The 20,655-nt window shown below is 50.7% G+C and overlaps 2 protein-coding genes across 2 annotated transcripts in view; both read right to left on the reverse strand.

Annotated features, from left to right (window-relative positions):
• Window positions 1-1,169: 1,169 nt before the first annotated feature.
• Window positions 1,170-3,052, reverse strand: TLX3 (T cell leukemia homeobox 3; the record flags this gene model as incomplete). The annotated part of the gene is made up of 3 exons (XM_080353485.1): window positions 1,170-1,380; window positions 1,985-2,228; window positions 2,632-3,052. The coding sequence occupies 3 exons, from the start codon at window positions 3,050-3,052 to the stop codon at window positions 1,170-1,172; spliced, it is 876 nt and encodes a 291-aa protein (XP_080209611.1).
• Window positions 3,053-13,253: 10,201 nt separating this feature from the next.
• The window catches only part of RANBP17 (RAN binding protein 17), a gene marked incomplete at its 3' end in the record, with an annotated part of 147,267 nt that continues 139,865 nt past the window's right edge, over window positions 13,254-20,655 (reverse strand). The window contains exons 26-28 of the mRNA XM_080353002.1: window positions 19,242-19,340; window positions 15,881-16,008; window positions 13,254-13,350 (exon numbers count right to left, since the gene is read on the reverse strand). Coding sequence (XP_080209128.1) covers window positions 13,254-13,350; window positions 15,881-16,008; window positions 19,242-19,340 — 324 coding nt within the window. The remainder of the gene's footprint in view (window positions 13,351-15,880; window positions 16,009-19,241; window positions 19,341-20,655) is intronic.

Raw genomic sequence — 20,655 nt, forward strand, 5'->3', positions numbered from 1 at the left:
CGCCGCCGGTCCCGGGAAGCGGCGGGCCCCGCAAAACCCGCCCGGCCACTCGCTCGCTCCTACACAGCGGTTCCAACCGTGTCCCAAACCTGCGGCTGTTCCTGCCGCTTCCCCCGGCAGAGCGACCGGCAGCACCGCGTACACCAGCCCCCGGGTGCGCTGCCAGAGCCCCGCTCTGAGCCCGCCCGCCGCCGCCCCCGTTCCCCAGCCCGGTTCCCGTTCACCCCGCCGATCCCGGCCGGCTCTTCACCTCCGTGTCCGCTGAACGACCGCGGCTGCTTCTCGGCTGGTGTCCGCCCCACAGCGACCCGGCCCCGGGCTCGGCTTTTCTCCGGCGCGGCGTCAGGCAGGGAGCGGAGAGGCGTTTTTAAAGAAAACGTTTATTTACACGTCTTAGCAAGTACAAAGTATTATACATGGTCTGTGTCAACCCCAAATCTTCTTTATTATGAAACATAAGGCGCTTTCTCTAGAGTCGGTGGCAAAAGGAGAGGGCGCAGGGGCTGTTTCGGTGCGCTAAAGCTCATCGGCTAGAAAGGTGAGGACAAAACCGAGTGTGTGTTGCCTGAAAGGAGCCCTTATTACTACGGTGAATCAATTATAGCTGACATTAACTTCACCTGGGACAGCTGGAAGCTACTGTTTTTCAGCTTAATAGGGTTTCCTAAGCTAATGAGTCATCACCGGCTCCACTGAGTCCCCTCCGCTAAGTGATAGGTAGGTATTTTTTTCTAACTATCCTCAGAACAGGAAAAAAAAATAGCCTTTTGTTCCAAAGCCAACACAAAATACCTATGTTCAGATTTCGATATAAATAATCGAGGTTTTATATAATTCCATATTAATAGTGCCCAAAATCTCGATGCATAAATAAATTAAATTATTAACACTTCTTACAAAAAGTGACATATTTCCCTTCCTAGTGGAACATCGACACGAATATACAAGCGGAGCGCGGGGCCCCGCCACGGCAGCGCCCGGTGGCTCCGCTCCGAGCCGGCACCGGGGACGAGCCGCCGCGGCCCCGGCCCGGCCCGAGCCCCGGCCCCGCGGGCGCCGCTCGCCGCCTCCGCGCCCGCCCCGTCTGGGCTGAGCCGCGGCCCCGGAGGCGGGGGGAGCCGCCAGCCGAGCTCCGCGGGCGAGTCCGCTGCGTGCCCGGGCTGCCGGGCTCAGACGAGGGAAGTGACCGGGGGGATCTTGGCGCTCTCTTCCTCCCAGGGCTGCAGGTTCTGCAGCGCGAATAGCGACGAGTTGTGCAGGCACAGCGGGTCGGGCTGGATCGATTCGTTCAGAGACTTCTGGAAGGCGTCGTGCTGCAGCTGCAGCATCAGCCGGCTCGCCTGCTGCCGCTCGGCCTCCCGCTCCTCCGCCGTCTGCCGCCTGCCGAGGGACACGCTCAGCCCGCGCCCCGGGACGCCCCGGGATGCTCCGCCCGGGGCTCCGCGGGAAGCGGCCGCTTCAGTGGCGGGGGCGCGACCGCGGGAATCCGGGTGCCGCCGGACGCGGGAGCGCCGTGCTGTGCGGCCGGTGCGGCTCCGGCGGGCAGCGGGGCAGCGGGGCAGCGGCGCCGCTTCTACCGGGGCCGGGCAGCGCCGGGCGGCCTGTAACGGGGGGATTCCGGGCGGCGGAAGACGCCTGGAAACCCTCTGTTTCCCAATGTTCCCGTTTCCGAACATTCCCCGATTTTCCTAATAATTCCTCGTTTTTTTTCGAATAATTCCCCGTTTTTCGAATTAACCCTCGTTTTTACGAATAATCCCCCGTTTTCCGAATGGGGGACTATAAAAAAAGAGAAAAATAAATAACAATAATTATAATATTCTAAAAATAAAAATTCACCCCCAACCGTTCGCTGCCGGCAGCCGGCGAGGGGGGTTGTGCGGGTGCGTTCCCGTCGGAACCCGGGGCTTCCCGTGGGCGGCGGGCGGGGAACTCCGCCGGGGGCGGCGGCGGGACGGGGCGGCCCCGGGGGCGCGGGACTCACCGCCACTTGGTGCGCCGGTTCTGGAACCAGGTCTTCACCTGGGCGTCCGTCATCTTGAGGGACTTGGCGAGGGCAGCGCGCTCGGCCGAGGCCAGGTACTTCTGTCGGTGGAAGCGCTTCTCCAGCTCGCAGATCTGCACCCGGGAGAAGGACGTCCGCGGCTTCTTGCGCTTCGGAGGGGTCCGGTTCTGGTAGGGATGCCCGATCCGCCGTGTCACCGTGAAGGGCGTCAGCGCCGCCGCCGCTGCCCGGGTGGGAAGCACAGGGGTCAGCCCCACGCCCGCTCAGTGCCGGCCGCCCCCCCGGGGCCGCAGCTTTGCCCGACGGCCGCCCGCCGCCCCCCGAAGGGATCGCGTCTCCCCGAGGTCCGGCTTCCATATTTCGCCGAACGGATGCGGAGGCGAGCGGGGCCCGGCCGCCCCCCCGCCAGCCCCGGGCCGGCCGCGCTATCCACGCCAGGAGGAGAGCGATTTTTCGGATCGCTGCGAGCACGGGGGAGGGAAACATCCAGCGGGGCGCCTGTGTTTTTATTCTTATTATTATCGCTACTATTATTTCGTTTCCTATTTTTTGTTCGCCTCTCCGTTCGTTGCCGCGGGAGGTTGGGGGGCGCGGCGCGGCTCGCCTGCCCCGCCCCGGCGCCTTACCTGTGAACCTGTCCTTGACGAAGCGCCTGCTGCTCTCCATCCAGGGGAAGTTGAGGCTGCCCAGGCTGGGCACGGCGGGCATGGCCGGGATGGCGCTGGAGATGGGCGGCGGCACGGCCCCGGGGATGGGCCTGTGCGCCGGCACCCGGATCACGCCGGCCGGGGCCAGGCTGAGGTTCACACTGTAAGATCCCGAGTCCTCGAAGGGCGCGGCGATGGCCGGGAAGGGGGCCGGCAGGGCCGCGTAGGGCGCGCCGCCGCGGCCGCCGCCGCCGGGGCCGCCCAGGAAGGTCGCGCCGTCGGGGCCCCGGGGGGGCGGCGGGGGAGCGCTGTCCTGCTCGGGGCTGTTGAGGATCTGGTCGATGCCGAAGCTGATGGGCTCGTGCTGGTGCTGGCCCTGCGCGCCCGCCGGCGGCTCCATGCTCCTCCACCGCGCGCCCCTCCGCGCCCGCTATAAAGGCGCGTCCGCTCCGCCGCGCTCCGCGGCCCGGCCGGCCCCGCCGTGCGCCGCGCGGAAACTTTGCGGAGCGCGCGCCGCCCCGGCAGCCGCCCCGTCATCTCCTCGGGGCCCGCCGCGCGCCCCGCGCCGCGTGCGCCCCCGCCGCCGCCATTGGCCGCCGCCGCCCAGCCTCTGCGCTCCCATTGGCTCCCGCCGCCCGGCACCGGCCTCGCGCCCGGGCGCGGGGGGCCCCGCCGCCGCCGCCGCGGTGACATCACTGGGGCGCACGAACAATGGGGCCGCGCGCGGCGGGCGGGGCGGCGCGAGGGGAGGGAGCGGGAGGGGCCGATCCGCACGTCGGGGGCTCCGTCCCGCTCCCGCCCCTGCCCGTCCGCCCGAGCCGCGACCCCCGACGGCTGCTCCGCGGGGCTCCCGGTCCCGCACCGGCTCGGGCCCCGCGCCCCGCGGCCGCCCCGGGCACCGCTCGAATGGCGAGGCCGAGCGGCCGCCCCGACGGCAGTGCCCGCGGCCGGGCCGGGGGGGACCCCGGTGCGCCCCGGGGCCAGATTCCGTTTGGGCTCCATTGGCGCCCAGGCAGCGGGAGCCCGGCGCGGCCGCAGAGCGAGTTTGCAGACGCTCCCTAACGTCCAAATTGGACTAAAGGCGTTAAAAATTAAATAACGTTCAGTCCCATTTACTTAGTTTCCTTCTTATAAAGGGAAATGAAAACAGGGAATAGAATTTCCCTGTTAATAGAATGTAATGGCATTTGATCGGCACCTGGCAGGGCGATCCCGGGATGCCGGAGTGGTGACAGGAGGGACGTGATTAGTTTTTAAACCTTAGGATTCAATTACCGCAACGCGCCGATTCGTTCCAACGGCAGCGAACACGGCCCGACCTGCCGAGCCACCGGCGCTGCCGCCCGGAGCCCGCCCGGCGGCGGACGGCACCGGCACCGGCACCGGCCGCGGCCCCGCTCCCCGCTGGCTCTTTCTCCGCCGCCTCGGCCCCGCGGCGGAAGGTTTGTGGGGCCGGGGGTGCCGTCCCGTCCCCTCCTGGCCCGCGGGCTCCGGTTCGGCGCTGGCCCCGACGGCCGCTGCGGAGCTACCGGCTGAAGTTTCCCGGCGCGGCGCAGGGGGCGCCGGCCCCGACAGAAGCGCGTCCCTGCCGGCGGCCGTCGGGGGGGCTTCCCCGCTTCACCGCATGGAGGCATGGTCATTAACTCGGCTATTAAACACCCACCCCCGGAGGGGAACCGCCCGGTGCCACCCGCAGCCCCGGGCAGCGTAATCGGATTGTTCCCGCTCGGTGCGGCGGGTGCGAGCGGGGCCGCCATCAGCCGGGGCTCCCCCGGAGCGGAGATAATCGGATTGACACGGTCCCGGCAAGATGGTGCGGGACCACCCGGCGCCACCGGGAACGGACCAGCCCTCGGGGCTCCGCTCCGGCCGGCCCGGCGGGGAGGGCGGGGAGGCGACGGGGCGGGGAGAAAAGGAGGGAGGAAAAAAAAGGAGAAAAAAAAAAGGCAACCGGGGGAGGATAAATAAATAAATAAAGTGACACCCAGTCCTGAATCAGGGCAGGCTTTGTTAGAGAAAATTGCAGCTTGATCTGCATAATGGGAACTCGGGCTGCCCAAGGCTATCTTTTTATTGCATGTGTGTCTGCTGTTATCAATTTTGTGAACGATTTCACAGGGAGCCTGGCAGACTTGAGCTGGAATAATATGCAAAGATGAGCTTTGAATAATGAATGATGTGCTTTTAAACCAATTCCAAAGTGTCTGTGATAGTACAATATGAAAAGGGGTGGTAAGTAATAGTATATTTAAAAGGCGCTAGTATGTTTTTATTACTATATTTAAAAAGATATCTATATTATTTTTGTGAAATGGATAATATATCACAGAGTCTTTGATAATCAGCTAAACAATACATTTTTCTTTGGGAAAACTCTCCTGGTTTTACACAGTTAAATATAGAGTATCAGCGTACAGCTTTGTAACGCTCAGCTACCTTATTAAATATTAACTCTATTTTAATATTAGCTTTTAAATTTAATATGTTGACGTTCTGCAGTTTTACTTTAATTATGTTTTATAATTAATAACTCGGGACGTATGGTATCCTTAAATGCAGCTCTCCCGCAGCCACCCCGTCTCCCTCACCCCTCCGCGGGCTGGGGGCGCGCAGCTCCGCGCAGCCCCGCGGCAGCGCTCCGCTCCCAAAAACCGCCTCCGCTTTACCAAGCGCCGTTTGTCGTGGCTCCGCGCCGAGCCCCGCTCCCGCCTCCCCGGGACCCACCGTCCGCTCGGAGTGGAGCTGCGGCCCCGACGGCGCGGCCCGGCCCCCGGGATCCCCGCAGCGCCCGGGGCCGGGTGGTGCCTGCTGGGGTGACTGTGCTGCGGGGGTGTACCCCCCAAATGTGGCTGCTTTGTGCCGCCGGGGAGCCAGACCCAGCTCAGGACTGGCTCTGTTGGGGGGCAGTGGGTCCCCTGGCCAGGCAGGGGGCATCCACAACGTGTCCCCACTGCAGCTGGGTGCAAAGAGCTCTGCACTTGTCTGGCCTCCAGCCAGGCCCCAGGCAGGGTACCGCACAGCCTTTGCATGGCGTGGCACAGCATGATCTTTGCACAGTACAGCACAGCACACCATGGCACGGCCTTTGCACTGCGTGGTGTGACACCAGCCTGCAAGTGCCCAGTGGCAAGAAACTGGCTGCAGGGTCACCTCTAACCCAGGCACAGGGGGACTGAATGGGTGCAGCACCAGCAGGACAGTGTCCAGCTGGGTTGGGGTGCACAGTTGCAACCCCACAGCCAGGCAGCCCCACAGCAGCAGTGGAGCGGCCATGTGAGCAGGGGGAGGCTGGGAAGGGAGGGCTGCTCTGGAGTGAGAGGTGAGACGTCATCATTCCCTGTAAAACTCAGCCAGTACATTGTACAAGTATTAACAGAGATGTATGGCTGAGCATACGGCACGGGCAGGAAGAAGCGCAGTGCGGCCACGCTGTGGCACAGCTCCTTTGGCCACGGTGGGGAGCGTGGCTGAGATGACTATGCTGAGCTGGGATGGCGCAGTGGTGCGGGTCCAGAGAGCGCTGCACACAGCCACCTGCGAAGGCACAGGGGACCTAGTTAAGAGAGGGTAAAAAAGTAATTAACTCTGTGCAAGAGGAGTGACCTGGCATCACTGGGCAGAAGGGACCCCTGCCCACTTTGTCACTGCATGCAGAAAAGCTGCATCCACCTCATTCATCCCCAAAACCTAGAGCTGTGCCCAGGCCTGGCTGCCATGGGGGGACATGGAGGGGGACATGGCACAGCACTGTCACTGGGTTTAGTTATGGTGTGCACATGCACCCTTTAGCCCTGGGAATGTCTTTGGGCTCAAAACACGGAAGGCCCCAAAGGGAGAGTGTCCTCACAGGACCTGCCACGTTTCTGACAGTAGCTAATGCCACCACAGAGCTTTTCAAGTGTTTCTTGTAGAATGAGATAATAAAAACATGCAATGACACACTGACCCAACCCCAAGAGTCTCTGCTTTCCAAGAGTGAGGTAGCTCCAGCATCCTCTTCTACTGCAGCATCAGACATTTCCTATCTGCATTTGGAGCGGGTTTGCCCATGGTGACCCCATCTGTGCCACCACCATGTGCTCCTGCACACCGCAGACACCTGCACACATGGCCAGGCCCTCGGCTGCACCACAAAGGGAAAGAAATGCAGCTTGAGCTGCCGCAGCCATGGAAAGCAGGAGTCACAGGGCATGTGACCTGGGCATGTCCCAGAGCCAGAGGAAACAAAATCCCCATAGGGAGGATGTTGGCAGCGCCAGGTGGTTGTTTAGTGCTCAGGGGTTGTGTGGCTGGGGAGGTGGCATGGGCTGGTGGGTCACAGCATGCAGAGGGTCTTCAGATCCTTCCTACCGAGGGACCGGGAGGTTCCCTGAGGACAAGCATAATACATGGGAGCAAGGACAAGTGGTCCCTCTTAGGACTAGACCCAGCACTAAGCAGCTGGAGACCAAACAGAGAAGGTCCATCCCCTTCACCCCATCATCGTGCCATCACCATGGGGCCAGTGATGGATGGCACAATGGGGGCTCACACATTTAGATCTGGCTGCACCCCCAGAGGGTCCCATGCCACCCGCCAGAGATGGGCTCAGCCCCACGGGCTGGGGGAATGCACAGCTCCGACCGTCACACAGCATCCCCCCATGCAGCTCAGCCGCTCTGCTGTAAAGTAGCCTCAGTTAAATGTTTACCATCAAAATTTAGCATGGGCCAAATGATCCATTCCACCTTTTTTTCCTTTAATGTTTACCATTAATTATTTTTAAAATGAGGCGTTTTTTTCTAAGGTGAGAGAGACAGGTCTCTGGGCACGAGACCAAGAGAAACCACTGCAAGGCTTCTCCAGCCTTTTCAAACCAGTAGGCAGCGTTTGATAATAACGGGCCGTTAATTGATGGTGCATTACTGCGCAGCTCCTCCCGCGCTGCCTGGCACAGCCGCTCGAGAGCGGGGCCGCACCGTGATGGATGCGCTCGCACGAAACCCAGGGGCAGGGAGGCCCGTTCGGATGCTCGGTGGGGCCGGAGCAGCTGCTGTGAGGCTGCACGGAGGCTGGCGGGTGGGTAATACCCCCTGTGCCCGGAGCTGGGGAACTTCCACCCTGCAGACTGCGAATGGCCATGCAGCTCACAGATGCTGTGTGCACGGCGTGGCTGGAGGTGTAGAGGTGTGAGTGCTGTGGGCACACTTGGTCATGGTGGTGCCTGACAAATGTCCCCATTGTCCCTGGGGCTGCAGCACCCACATTGCCCACAGACCTCATCCCAGAGACGGCAGCGGCAGTGAACTCACCCGGGACAACGCTGTGGAAATCCAGGGTCTGCAGCAGGGCCGGGCAGGTGAGGAGCTGGATTACACCTGAAACAGCTGGGCACAGGCTTCACCCAGCGCTGCTCACCTGCTGTGCTGGAGCTTTGGTCCAGCTGAGCGCCAGCCCTTGTACCACCTCGAGGAGCTCCGTGGAGCATTCGCCAGTCTGCTGCATCGGCTCAGCCGCTGTTCTGCGTTTCCAGCTCTGCTCACTGCCCCTTCCCCAACCCTTGGGCTGTGCTTGCCCTGGACTGCCCACCACAGCACGTTGTTCTGCACGTCTAGGGCTCCAGAAACTCTGATTCCTTTGAAAGCTTTGAGGTTTGGGACCGACGATGGTTGCAGTGACCCTCACCTGAGGTGCTGTGTGCCAGCTGGAAGCAGGGCTTGAAGGAAAAGGGGTTTGCTCAGTGTCTGACCCACAGCTCGGTTCTCCAGCAGTGTATTCGTGCTGCCTCGCTGGCCATTGCACTGCTACGAACAAATCTTCTTTAAAGGATGCTTAAAGACTGTGTCAGCTCTCACATATCAAACTCCTCTGTTATCCTCACACCCTCCTTTAACACACAGGAATTCCCAGGCTGGGAACCAGTCTGTCCTCATCAGCTGGGAATTCTCATGAGCCCAAGCGCGCTACAACCTGTGGCCACTGCCAGAGCCCAGTGCAGGGCTGCAGGAGGCACCGGCAGCTGCGGGGACGTACCAGCCCCTAAACGCATCACCCGTTGCTTCAGGTTTTGTCTCTTCCCTTAGGGTGACAGGGAACAGTGATATCTTGCTGCGTGAGAAAGCAGCAGCAGATGCTGAGATGTTTTTGCTGCAGCTCCTGGCTTTGGCAGTGGATCTCGGGTTGGGCAAGGCCAGCCCTGTTCTCCGCAGCCTTTACTGGATGGATATTGCTGCATAAACCCAACACAGTTTTAAGCGTTTAGCACACCACTGGTTACTTACAATTCATGTGGATGTCAGCACCACAGAGAACACTAAGAAGTTGTTCCTCAGCTGTAGCCCTGTAAGCAGCATCCTTTCAGGGCTGGTGGGGTGATGCTGGTGTTCTGGCTGGAGAGGGACATGGGTATTCTGCATCCTGGCATGGAGGAGGTGATGGTCGAAAACAGTTTATGCACTGGCCTCACCACCACATCCCAGTGATGGAAAGGGACCCCGTTACGAGCCGGTCGGGGTGTTGTCCCCATGGCCGTCTGTTCGCCGGCAGGCAGCTCGCTCCCTGGGAGCAATGCCGGGCTCCGGCACTCAGCTCACAGCGCTCAGCAGAGCACAGCAGCAGTTTTGTCACCCACAAGGGTTAAATCAGCTGCTCTTTTTCCGAGACAAGAGCCCTGGTGCTGCGGAGTCTAAGGTCATTCCCCTCTGCCCCTTCCTTTGGGCTTGGGAGGCTGCACCCCCGGCTGCAGCTGGGACAGCTTCACCCCACTGCAGGCGGGAGAGGGAGCTGAGCCACCCCCATCAGCCCTTTCTCCATCAGCCAAGCTGTGTTATTCCCTGTCCCCTCCACGGAGGAGCTGGAGGTGCCAGCCCTGTGAGTGGGGGCTGAGCACGGACACCAAAAAGCCTCCTTGTCCCCTGTGTCTCGGTGAAGCGGATGGAAACAGCTAAATGCTATTCATAGATCCAATAGTTAAAGGTGGTTCGAAGCCTCTGACAGATGAAGGTGCCTTAGTTTCAGTTCATGTTTCAAAGCACACCTTTGTGAGGTTCGTAACCCTAATTGTTATATTAAAAAAGCTGAAACTTTGCTCTCGTTCAGAATCTATGCACTGGTCCATGAGACTGGATGAGATGGGGAGGGTACGAGGGAAGTGCTGGGAAAGGAAAGAGAACACAGAGGGTGACAGGCAGAGGGGGTTCAGTTTCTTTCTGCTGTCTGATAAAAATCAGGCTGTAGTGAAGCCAATGGGGAATGTCCCAGTACTGGGGACAGATCCTGAAAGATGCAAAGACACCTGGTGTCCCCCAGCAGCAGCACCAGCCCCAGCTCGGAGAAGGCTGGGAGGTACCGCGGGTCTGCGCGTAAACTGGGAAAAGCAGCCGGTGTTTCGACGTGCCTGCCTTCCCTCTTTTATTCTTATTTTATATACCAACACGCAGCTGCTGCCAGATTTTTCCACTAAATATGACTTTTGCTGGGCAAATCACATTAGGATGGATGCCGCAGGTATCCATTAAGGTTTATTTATCGTGATACTGTTTGGATCTCACGCTTATAAATAACTTATGTTATGGCTTTTGTTTGTAGAAATGTAACTTACATATTTTATTATGCTTTCTGTAAACCTCAAAAAGAATGTTGTCAAAGAAGCGCCTCTTAACAGCAGCCTAAACTACAGTACATAAAATCTACACTAACATTATTTTTTAATACAGCAAGGAAGCGTGTTATCCCTCTACGGTTTGAAAGGTTTGCTGTCATCATAAACTCGTACTACAATAAAACATTAACAAGTGTAAGGAATTATTTTGTAAGGTGTGCATATACCGGTGGCTGAGTCTCTCCAAAGCTGCATAACGCAAGCAGGGCAGGGTGTTAAAAGTTTAATGTTTTCCCCAAAGCTGCCTTTGCCGGCTCCATCAGGCAGAGCCGGACCTGCGCAGGTTGCTCTGGGGACGGTTTGCTCTCCCTTGTGGAGGCGCAGACACTTACCTGTAACAATGCTTACTGTACAATGTCATTTGGGGCAGAATCAGACCACATAGACCACATTGTTTGCATCGTCATTCAGGCTCGGATTGGTTTCTTGAGATGAAATCACTCGGGCGCCAAGTGGCATCTCCTTGCTGATGTTTCCTTTCCCACTGTTGCCACTTTTCTTTATAAACGGAAAAAAAATCCAACCCCCTTAAGGCAATTATATCTTTAAAAAAAGAGTATAAGGCCTCACATGCACTTTGTAAACACGAGATTCTGCGCTGTACCCCCTTTGACAGCGCCCTTTTAAAAAGCTGACAGTAAAGACTGTCAACAAATAATCTGGAGTCATAAAACACACTCTGTTTGCTCTGCCATCCATTTCCTAACCTAAAAGCAAGCCTATTTACACCACCAGCTACTCTAAATAAGTTCCTGTTGTCTACTGTCAACCAAGGTTGAAACACAGCTCAAATACACGCCTGGGGTTTGCCCAGTTTGTGAGATGCTCTGTAGAACCTCACTGGCACATCGTAACAAGGCATGTGTTGGAAGGGAAATTTCAGAATGTACTCGAGCGCCATGGGGAGTCAGCAGCCATGTATCAGAGCTGTCTTGAAGTCCGAGTGCCGAGCTGCGAGGACACACACGTCCTCTCCTGCTCCACGTGCCAAAGCCCCGCACTCAGCAGAGCAGCTGATGGCACCAGCAAACGGGCTGGTTTGAGAGCACACACTGATAGTTTGGAACCACTACTTCCACCACATGACAAAGCAAACAGTCACAGAACCCACCAGCTTTCACCTGAGTCATTAATGCCACCGCATGGACAGGAAGGGTTTATACAGCCAGTGACGAGGTGGCACCCACCTCAGCACCGAGCATCAGAAATCTCTGCCTGGGTCCCAAACCCCTGCCCAGGTCACAAACCCCTGCCCAGGTCCCAGCCACCAGCGACCCAAATGCGTCTCCAACAGTTGAGTTCTGCAGCTTTTACGATCTGACTCAGCAGCACAAATTCCAGTTTCTCTTAAGGACTAAAATGGAGAGCGAATGGCGGCACTAATTCACACACCTTGGATGCGTTGGTAAGGATCACACGCTTTCCACAAAGTTTACAAACCTCAGCACATGATCCCTGTGAGGAACACCCCGAATCTGCAGCGCTTCAGTCGCCTCAATTGATTATTTTCTCAAGTGCTCAGCACTCTTGGAAGCCACTCTTTGGCTGCAGATTAAATACTTGCTCCAGGTGAGCTTAAATGTCAACAGAAAACTGCTTAATAAAGTCACCTCCTTCCAGGTTTATTTCCTGCAATTTAAAAATGTGCAGAAAAGAGTTGCAAAGAAAAAAAACAACTGGAAAAAAGCTCTAAGAAATATGGGTATGAACTTTTCCTCCTTGTTGGTCACAAATAAAAATTCCCATTCTTATATGAACAGTATTGAAATATTACTAAATATGCACATGTAAGCAAGCACAAAAAACACATAAATCAATTATTTACACAAGAAAAAAACAACCCAATTCAAAATGAATACCAATAGTTTGCACATAGTTGCTTTTCTACATTCTAAACTAATTGGCTTATTTCTTAAATAGTTCTAATTTTTGTCAGATCTTGCTTCAATTAATTTCTGTATTTCCTGCGCCAACACAGCACCTCTTGCCCATCCCGGAAGGGTGGTAATTGCTTCCCACAAAACCAGAGCACAAGCTTCAGACTGGAGGAGGATTTTGTTCTGGAACAAACCAAACTGAACAATCTCTGAGAGGTGGAGACAAAACTGCTGAATTTGCTGTTTCGATGCAGCGTTCATCTTCATTGTGCCACCCGACGTTTAAATATGGACCATAACTCTCTGTAACTATCTGCTTTCTTTTTTGTACTGGTGGATAGATTTTTTTCTTTTTATACATTATCTTAACAACTTTATTTTCTTCTGTGTGTTTTATTTTTTCTCGTTGTCCAAAGACCCAGAAAATGTGTACTTGTGAAATTAAAATATTATCAGTTCTTCATTAATGCTTGTTCCATCAGCTCTTATGTTATTACATACAATATTCTAAATTTTCTTGCTATACTTACAGCCCCAAATGCTCATTTTTAGTTTTCTACTTTGTTGTCCATGCTGTCATTAACTGCCAGTGCTGAAAAGAAATATATAACATTTTGTAGAAAAATAGTAATTTTATTATTTCAAAATCACATCATATAAAATTTGTACTGGCTTTCATCTCATTTTCAAACAAGTAAGACCTCAGTCAGAGTGAGCTTGGAGTTCTTCATTCATGAGATATTATTTACTATTATGTATAAAACTGAGAATCATTAAGTGATACAAGCTTAGAAGGAATGCATATTTATTTTGTTCTTTGGTTAAGTACTGTTTCTACACCATTTTAGAAAGATAAAATAACAAGATAACAAATTTTTATAAGAAAAGCTGAAAAAACGTTCTTCAAACTAAGGCTCATTTCCCATTGCTTTTGCCGTTATAAATCCTCACATTTAGACCAGAGATTAAAAAAGGCAGAAGACATCTTAAAAAAATAGTTTTCACAAGGGTCAAAAATCTATCTAACAATATAAGAGGGTCCCCAAACTTTGAGCGCTGGTTTGTTCGTGTTGCCAAAGTCACCGTCAGCTCATGGCGTCTGCAGTGCCGGGATCCGAGGCCCCTTCGCTGTGCAGAGCTTCGGCCACGTCTCTTCGGAACACTGACATGTTCTGAGTGAACCTGGGCGAAAGAGAACCCAGACGTCTGCTTACAGGAGAACTGATACCCAGAGATGTATTTCAGAAATCACTGAAAAGGATAACTACTAAGTTGAGAGAGAAACAGAGGAAAACTCCCAAACAAAATCACTAGGTGCCCACAAAACCCAGTCCTGTAAAATAATTAAGAGCAGATCAACGTGTGCGGGTGGCATCACCAACTCAGCCCACCGACAACGTGAAATATTTTAAAAGTCAGCTGGGAAATGTATGCAATGAGAAACCTTTCCGTCTCCCGTGCCTCGGGTGCTCCAGGCCAGGGCTCTTTGGGATGTGTCCAGATGGCCCCAACGCCGGGCTCCCCCAGCCTCGCCGTCCCCCTCCGGAGTGGTGTCAGAGTTCAGCCTGGCTCGGTGACAGCGGCACCACCACCCATCTGGCACAGAAGGAACTCGCAACAATATTCCCCAACCGTTCTCTGCTGGCAGGTGAAGGACGTGTTGTCCGGCCGGTGGCATCACACTCGAGATCAAATGACAACCCTGACTCAGCTTGTACCACAGCCCAAATCTTGTCCACTGCCTCGGTTTGTCCTCACCTGAAGAGTTTAATTACCATTTATCATATCTCATGCATTGATTTAAAAAAAAAAACAACCCAAAACATAACCCCAAAATCACATAAAAAATGACCCAAAATGTCAGAAACATGTATTGCAGGCTGCATTGAGGGTTTTTCAAATGTTCTTTTGCTTGTTGCCTCAATGCTCTTCACTTTGACTGTGTCAGACTTTGCTGGCTCGCTATAGAGAAGTTAATAAAGTTTCCCAAAGAACGGCTCCTCAGGGCTCGTTCCTGCACAGGGCTGGTGGGCAGGGGTTTGCAAAACCCATGGAATCTCCAAAGGGCTCTTTGCAGGACCAGAGGCAACAACCCTTCCTGATTGTCTCCACCATACAGTACTTCATGGGTATGTGCGGTAAACTGGGGCTTGCAGTGTGTGCAAACACAGGATGCAATTATGAGTTCGTTCTTTATTCTATTCATAATTTTTTTGTGTCTGTGTTTATTCCCTTACTAATGGAAATTGATTTCTGCTCAATTTTAAACAATCACAGTTAAAAGAATCCTCCTGTTCCAAAGAATAAGTCTGAGGATTACAAATAAGGAGGTAAAAAGGGAACCCCCCCCCCAGCCCCCTGCGCGCAGGCTGCTTGCAGAACAGGGCAGCTCACAGAAACCTCACAGCAAAGTACGTTCTTCTCAGAAAACAATGTTATCTTAGGTGCTCCTTGCCTTCAAGACACATAAATAGGGAACTAAAAAACTATTAGAAGAACGAGTTTTACTCTGTTTTTTATTTTTTTTCTTTTTTTTTTCCTAAGATCTTGAGTCAAACATCTCCCCTTGGCATTTACAGCAATAAGGTCAGACTACGTCTTTCAGCCCACGGCTGCCAGCTCAGTTTCTCTGTTTGAATAGATATTCTGCTTCCCGGTGGCTCCCTGCCCTTTTCCCAAGTTTTCTGCTGATCCATAATACAAGTCCATCTGATTTATTAGCACCATGGATGTGATCCCTGTGCTTCTCTGGGTTTGCTTCCAAACTCCCCTGTCTCTGGCGATCATCCTGTTAGGCCATAGGGAGCTTATACATGTAGAACCAAAATTTCATAGGAAAGTGAAATAAAACAGTGGAGACCATAATTAATGCAAAACTAATTAAGAATTAAACAACTTCAATGACATTTCAGACAACAAACAGAGACTAAGTCAGAGAAACAGAATCAGCAAATGGTTTTAGCCATCACTTCTCTCCAAGGCTATTTCCAGTTTGTTTCAAGCTTTCCAGGGCAGTTCCACAGTCTCAATTTAGCTTGTGTTGCTAAACTTCCAAGGTTTGCTTTGGTTGAATAAGGCACACGGAAGGGAAAATGCAGTTAGCTAGTAATAAAACATCAGCATGAACATTACATACAGACAAACTTGACATTTCTTTTGTGAAGACTTCTATTCTCTTCTTCAAATGAGGCCAAGACTGAGAAAATTTGTGATTCGCGCTAAAGAAAAAATCTTGCCTCATTTATCTACAGCATGGAAGTGGCCCCATCAGATCCCTTCTCATTCTGGCATTTCACAAGCAGCTGCACAACCCCACCAGCAGCAAGCAAAGGTTCTGTCAGATAAACAGCACCGCTGGAGGCTGCAGTGAGCGTTTTATCAGAGGGGTTTCAGGTTGGAAAAAGGAATCTCTGCGGCTCACTTGCTGAAACGAGGCAGTTTTTCCCAAGTGAAAAAGCAGCAGCTGCAGCCTGGCACACCTTGACTTTGGGACTATACTAGGAAATACATTTCTGACCAAGAAAATACATAATTATCAAATGTTAAAGCTCTGTTAGGTGTAGGGATGAATTATTTGATAGGATATTTTCTTCCTTTCAAAAGGAAATGCAGGTTAAAGCTATCTGGAATACTGCCGATGTTATATTTTCTTCCAGTTAAAGTTTCCGTTTGCCTTTCATTCTTTCAGCTTACTTATGTGTTATGAACGTACCTGTCTCTGTTCTTTACCAGAAGGTTTTGCTCGACTCCTTCCATGAGGTTCCTGAAGCACTGGTCCAGGACTTCACGTTTGTTGTCAGGCTGGCTGCTTATCAAGGTTGCCCTTAGTTCACTGAAGTACTAGCAAAGCAAAGTGGAAAAATACTAAAAATGAGGTTTGGAAATTTAAACTAGTTAAAAAAGAACTTTTTATCACCTTAGAAAAAACTAGGTTTAGTCTAGGAATACTGACCAGGAGGGGACGTCCAGGGCTATCCACTACCCTACTACAACAGCCAAGCAAGTCACATAATCCTGTTTAGTCTTTATTATATTCGCTGTGCCGGTCAAAGTCTCATGGCCTTGGGCTTGAGCACATCCATGCTATAAGCACTGATATATACAATTATTCAGAGGAGAATGAACCATCCTGATGAACCTGTGCCCAAGTACCTGTCAGGGTTTCTGAGCAGTCTGATATTGCAGTCAAGAATAATATTGCTGGTATTCCCCAAATTTCAGGTGTATAACTTGTTTAAAGGTAGGATGAAAATCAGTTTTCAGTATGCAAAATTTAGTAGACTTTTGAAGCTCATATAACTTGTAGGGTGTCATATGGAGTGTCAGAAAGCACGGAAGTCTATGATCTGTTTGCTAGATCTTTTTAAGAGGTTTAACAGGTTTAAAGCTGTTTAAACCTTAAACAAATCTCAAATTAAACACACAACTTTTCCATCAAAACTACAGCTCTCCTGCACAGATAAAAAAAATGGGATAACTAAAGAAAATGTAGTAAAACCACAGCACTCTACCGCTAAGCCCTGACAACTCAACGGGATTATAGGAAGCGTTTGCTTGGCAAATCACCTGCCCTCAACCCGGCTCCTCTCAAACCAGAAACATCCTGTGTTGCGCGTCTCTGGTGACCGCTGCAGCAGGACCGGCAGCGGAGGCACCAGCTGATCAAATAGCTGGTGCTCAAACTACTTCGGAACTCTAAACTGGAAATCACCTCCAGCTGGCGTGAAAGATGCATTATCTGCCTGCAGCAAACACTTTCCCAGCAGCCCCGTGACAAATGCAGCGTTCAATGTAGAGAAGGCCACAACCCCGAGATCTTGTCCAGTGACATAAGTAGTTTACAGAAAAGAGGCACTCCAAGAACTTCTTCAGTCAAGCCCATAATGGGAAGTATTTGCAGCATCCTGGGGTAACAGCGAGGAAGGACATCCCTGCTGGCCACTACTGCGACAGCATCCCCTGAAGCCTCTCTCCTGCCACCGGTGTTTCCACACGAAGGAGCCGATCTCAGCCCTGGGGTCTCCAGGGCTTCTCTGCACTAACATCACCTTTTGCCTGTGTACTCTGAGCCACCTGCCACACTGAGCTGAGACCATCTCGAAAGATCCGGCATTGCTTTAGGGTGGACTCTGAGTACGATGCTCATTTTGACATAATTACCCCTATGGGTGCAAGCACGTCTAAATCCCAATTGCCTTAAGTCCCCAGGTAAACCTGATGCCTTATTTTGAGATGAATCACAGGCAAATAAGATCTCATTAAAACAAAAGAAATAGAGAACACGCAGTAACACATGATAAATGTGTGTTTGCTGTCTCAGGAACTGCAGAGACAGAGACCCTACCTCAAATAAAGGAACCCATTTCCAATAAACAAACCAGCGGTGCACTGAAATGAGCCAAGAAAAGATGACTTTTACAGCCAAAATAAGTGTGTGTCCTACTTTTTCCAAATGTAAAATAAATAACCTTGATGCAAAAGGGGCAATACAAATATTGTAAATTCTATCTCCTGTTCTCCACCCTTCCAAAATAAATGTAAGGCTTGTTTGTAAGTAAAGGTGCTTGTACATATCCATGTCTGCTAAGCAAAACACATAATCATTAGAAGTAGTCTAATTTCAGTAAAAAGAATATTCTGCCAGTCACAAATTTATTCCTTATGATTTACAGCTCCACGGTTTTATCTTCAAGTGAAATATTTAATTTCTTCTTATACTGAAGCATCAAACCCCCATAATTAATATGTAGTCAGGCTAATACTTAAACGCTATAAATCAGAAGCATTATATAAACAAAAGTGTCGTCCTGAACAAGATTGGGAATGCACAAAACTACTTATTTCCCACTTTTATAATGATGCAGTGACTCAGAGCAGATAGAAAATGATTAGTTTTCCTTCCAAAGTAGGAAATATTGCTTCCATCTGTAAAGTATAATATTGTGATGTCATAAAGTTTTCCTAAACACTGAATTTGCCCTTATTCCCTCTCAATCATTTTAAAAGAACTGCTCTCTCTTATAGAGCTTGGATTTAAATCACAATAACACACCAAGAAGATGAATGACAGTGCTATTGGATATGGCTAAAATTGGATCCTTCAGCACAGGTGAATGATGAGACAGCGCTTCTCTTCCTGATATATTTTCTTCTTCTATTAGTTTCCTTCCATAGCTGGGATTTCAGTTTGAATTTTAATGTATGCAGTTGCTGCTAATCTTAGTGTCTTATTTTTTTCCAGCACCCTCTTATTGTATAGACAATTCATTCTCCAAAGCAGTAATACACTGAGGCTTGTGACTGCCCAAGAGATAAAGCAATTCAGAATAAAGTTAGAGCTGGCTCTGAAGTATGGCGAATACAACAGGTCACTATTCCAGAAACAATGCCTTGCTGTACAAAAAATGCACACATTTAGATCAACTCGCATCCATTTACTCAGATGGTTTCCATTTCAGACAATATTGTCTCTATTAAGTCACCAGGGAAACATGATGGGTATATCCAAATTCATAGTTTCAGATTTTATTGAAAGGACAAATTGCAGAGTATTTCCTGGTTTAGAGAATCTGCCACAGATGCACACGATCCAAATTGCAATCAATGCGAGTACTTAAGCGTAAGCGCTCAGATAATACCCCCCAAAGCTAGTTGTTCCTGCGAAACCTTTCAGAAAAAGAAACTGGTTAACTATTTTTCTAGGAAGCAATTTTTCTGATGTGATTTCCACAGTGTTCTTGTTTCGTATTTCTATCTAAAAGCCAGATGAACTTGCATAACTTCTATTCTCGCTTAATTCTGGAAAAGCGAAGACACAGAATTTATTAAAAAAGGTTAATTATATACTTGCATGATCTAAGGTTGGGTGTAAAAGTTGGGGTAAAGGTTTGAGAGGATTTTTCAGCAAAATGAAGCCATTCATCCACTGTGAACGAATCTGTAAAATGCCCATACAGTACAGGAGCTGAAGGGGAATTTGAAGGGCAACAGGTAACTTGGTTCTATGTGAAATAATTATTTCATCTATTTGAGAACCAGAAGAGTGGATCTGGTGGAGTTTCTTAAATACTCACTTTCTCATTGAGAAGTATCAGTCCAAGCAGCGGTCTTGACACAGACCATTGGTTTCTGCAGTCTTCAAAAATGATAGTGTTGAGTAGGATTGACATCATCTGAAAGAAAATTCAGACTGCTTACAAGACTATGGATACTGTTGTTATACTGTGTGACGTTGTGAGAAGGAAAAATTAATGAAACCTTTACTAACTATGCTGAAATCACTGAGATTTCATATATGAGCATGGTATTACAAAAGTCATTCTTCCCAACAAATATTCAATAACTACCAGGTGAAGAAAGTTAAAGAAAATGCATGTCAGAGCTCAGCTCTAAAGACAAAGTTGAAGTTAAAACAAATATGAATTGAGATTTAGGGCTGCGCTAATTTAAGGTACAGGCTTTACTACAGGGATTTGCCCCATTGTCATACTACATCTAGGAGAGCAACACACGTGTGACCAGTAATCTCAATTAGTTTCAGATTAATCCCTAGCTGCTCTTCAAGCTTCTCCTCTTCTCACATCTACGTTTCTTCATGCACGACACTGCAAGGCATCTGAAGGGCGCACTACCTATTTCAATGAAGACAACCCTAATTAGAGCAACAAGTCGATAAATCCATACCATTTCCATCACAGTTGCAAGTCCAGCCTCTGATTTGAGACATTTTACTTTATTTCTGCGACCTACTTTATGGAGCTCTAGAGCAGTCATAAAGCCACTTCATCAACTTTATAGAGCACCGAGATCTATCAGCTCATACAATTAAGTTCTACTGGCACCCAAAGTGAAGGTACATAATTCACTTTGCTCGTGGGCTGGCACGTAACCAGAGCCTTCAGCTAATGCCACGTGGAATGTTCTCCCTCGGAGAATCGGCTCTTGCCGTGCTCCTGTACCCTCTGGTGTGCATCGCTAGGAAGGGTAGCACTTATTTACGGACTGGCACAACTTTTGTAAAAAGAAATTACAAAATAACTACAGAATCCATTTAAAGATAAAATGCTCTAAGATATCCTTGAGATATGTTAGTCCAAAATGCCAAAGGCCACAACATATATGAACCTAAAAACATTACTCAGAGATTAAGCAGAGTGAAAATTTGTAAAATGTCACCAGTAAATAGTTTGACTCACATTTATAAAATATCTACACCCTAAAACCAAACATAGAGGAAGTAGAAAATCATTAAATCCTTTCTTCTAGGCCAATGAGCAGCTATGAGCAGGGTCTCCAGAGAGCTGCCACACTGCAAACCAGCCTGTAATAACTGACCAAGGCCAAGTCAAACAGCATGTTTCGCTAAATGAAAAAGATGAATCCTAGCACTACAAATCACCTGGAACAGAGATATCCACAAATTATTTGAGCTTTCAAGTTACGAACATGTGGTCTGGCATGGGAAAAGCCAATTCTTCACCTGACTTT

The sequence above is a fragment of the Nesoenas mayeri genome (assembly GCF_963082525.1).
Source record: "Nesoenas mayeri genome assembly, chromosome: 14".
Classification (NCBI taxonomy): Eukaryota; Metazoa; Chordata; class Aves; order Columbiformes; family Columbidae; genus Nesoenas; species Nesoenas mayeri.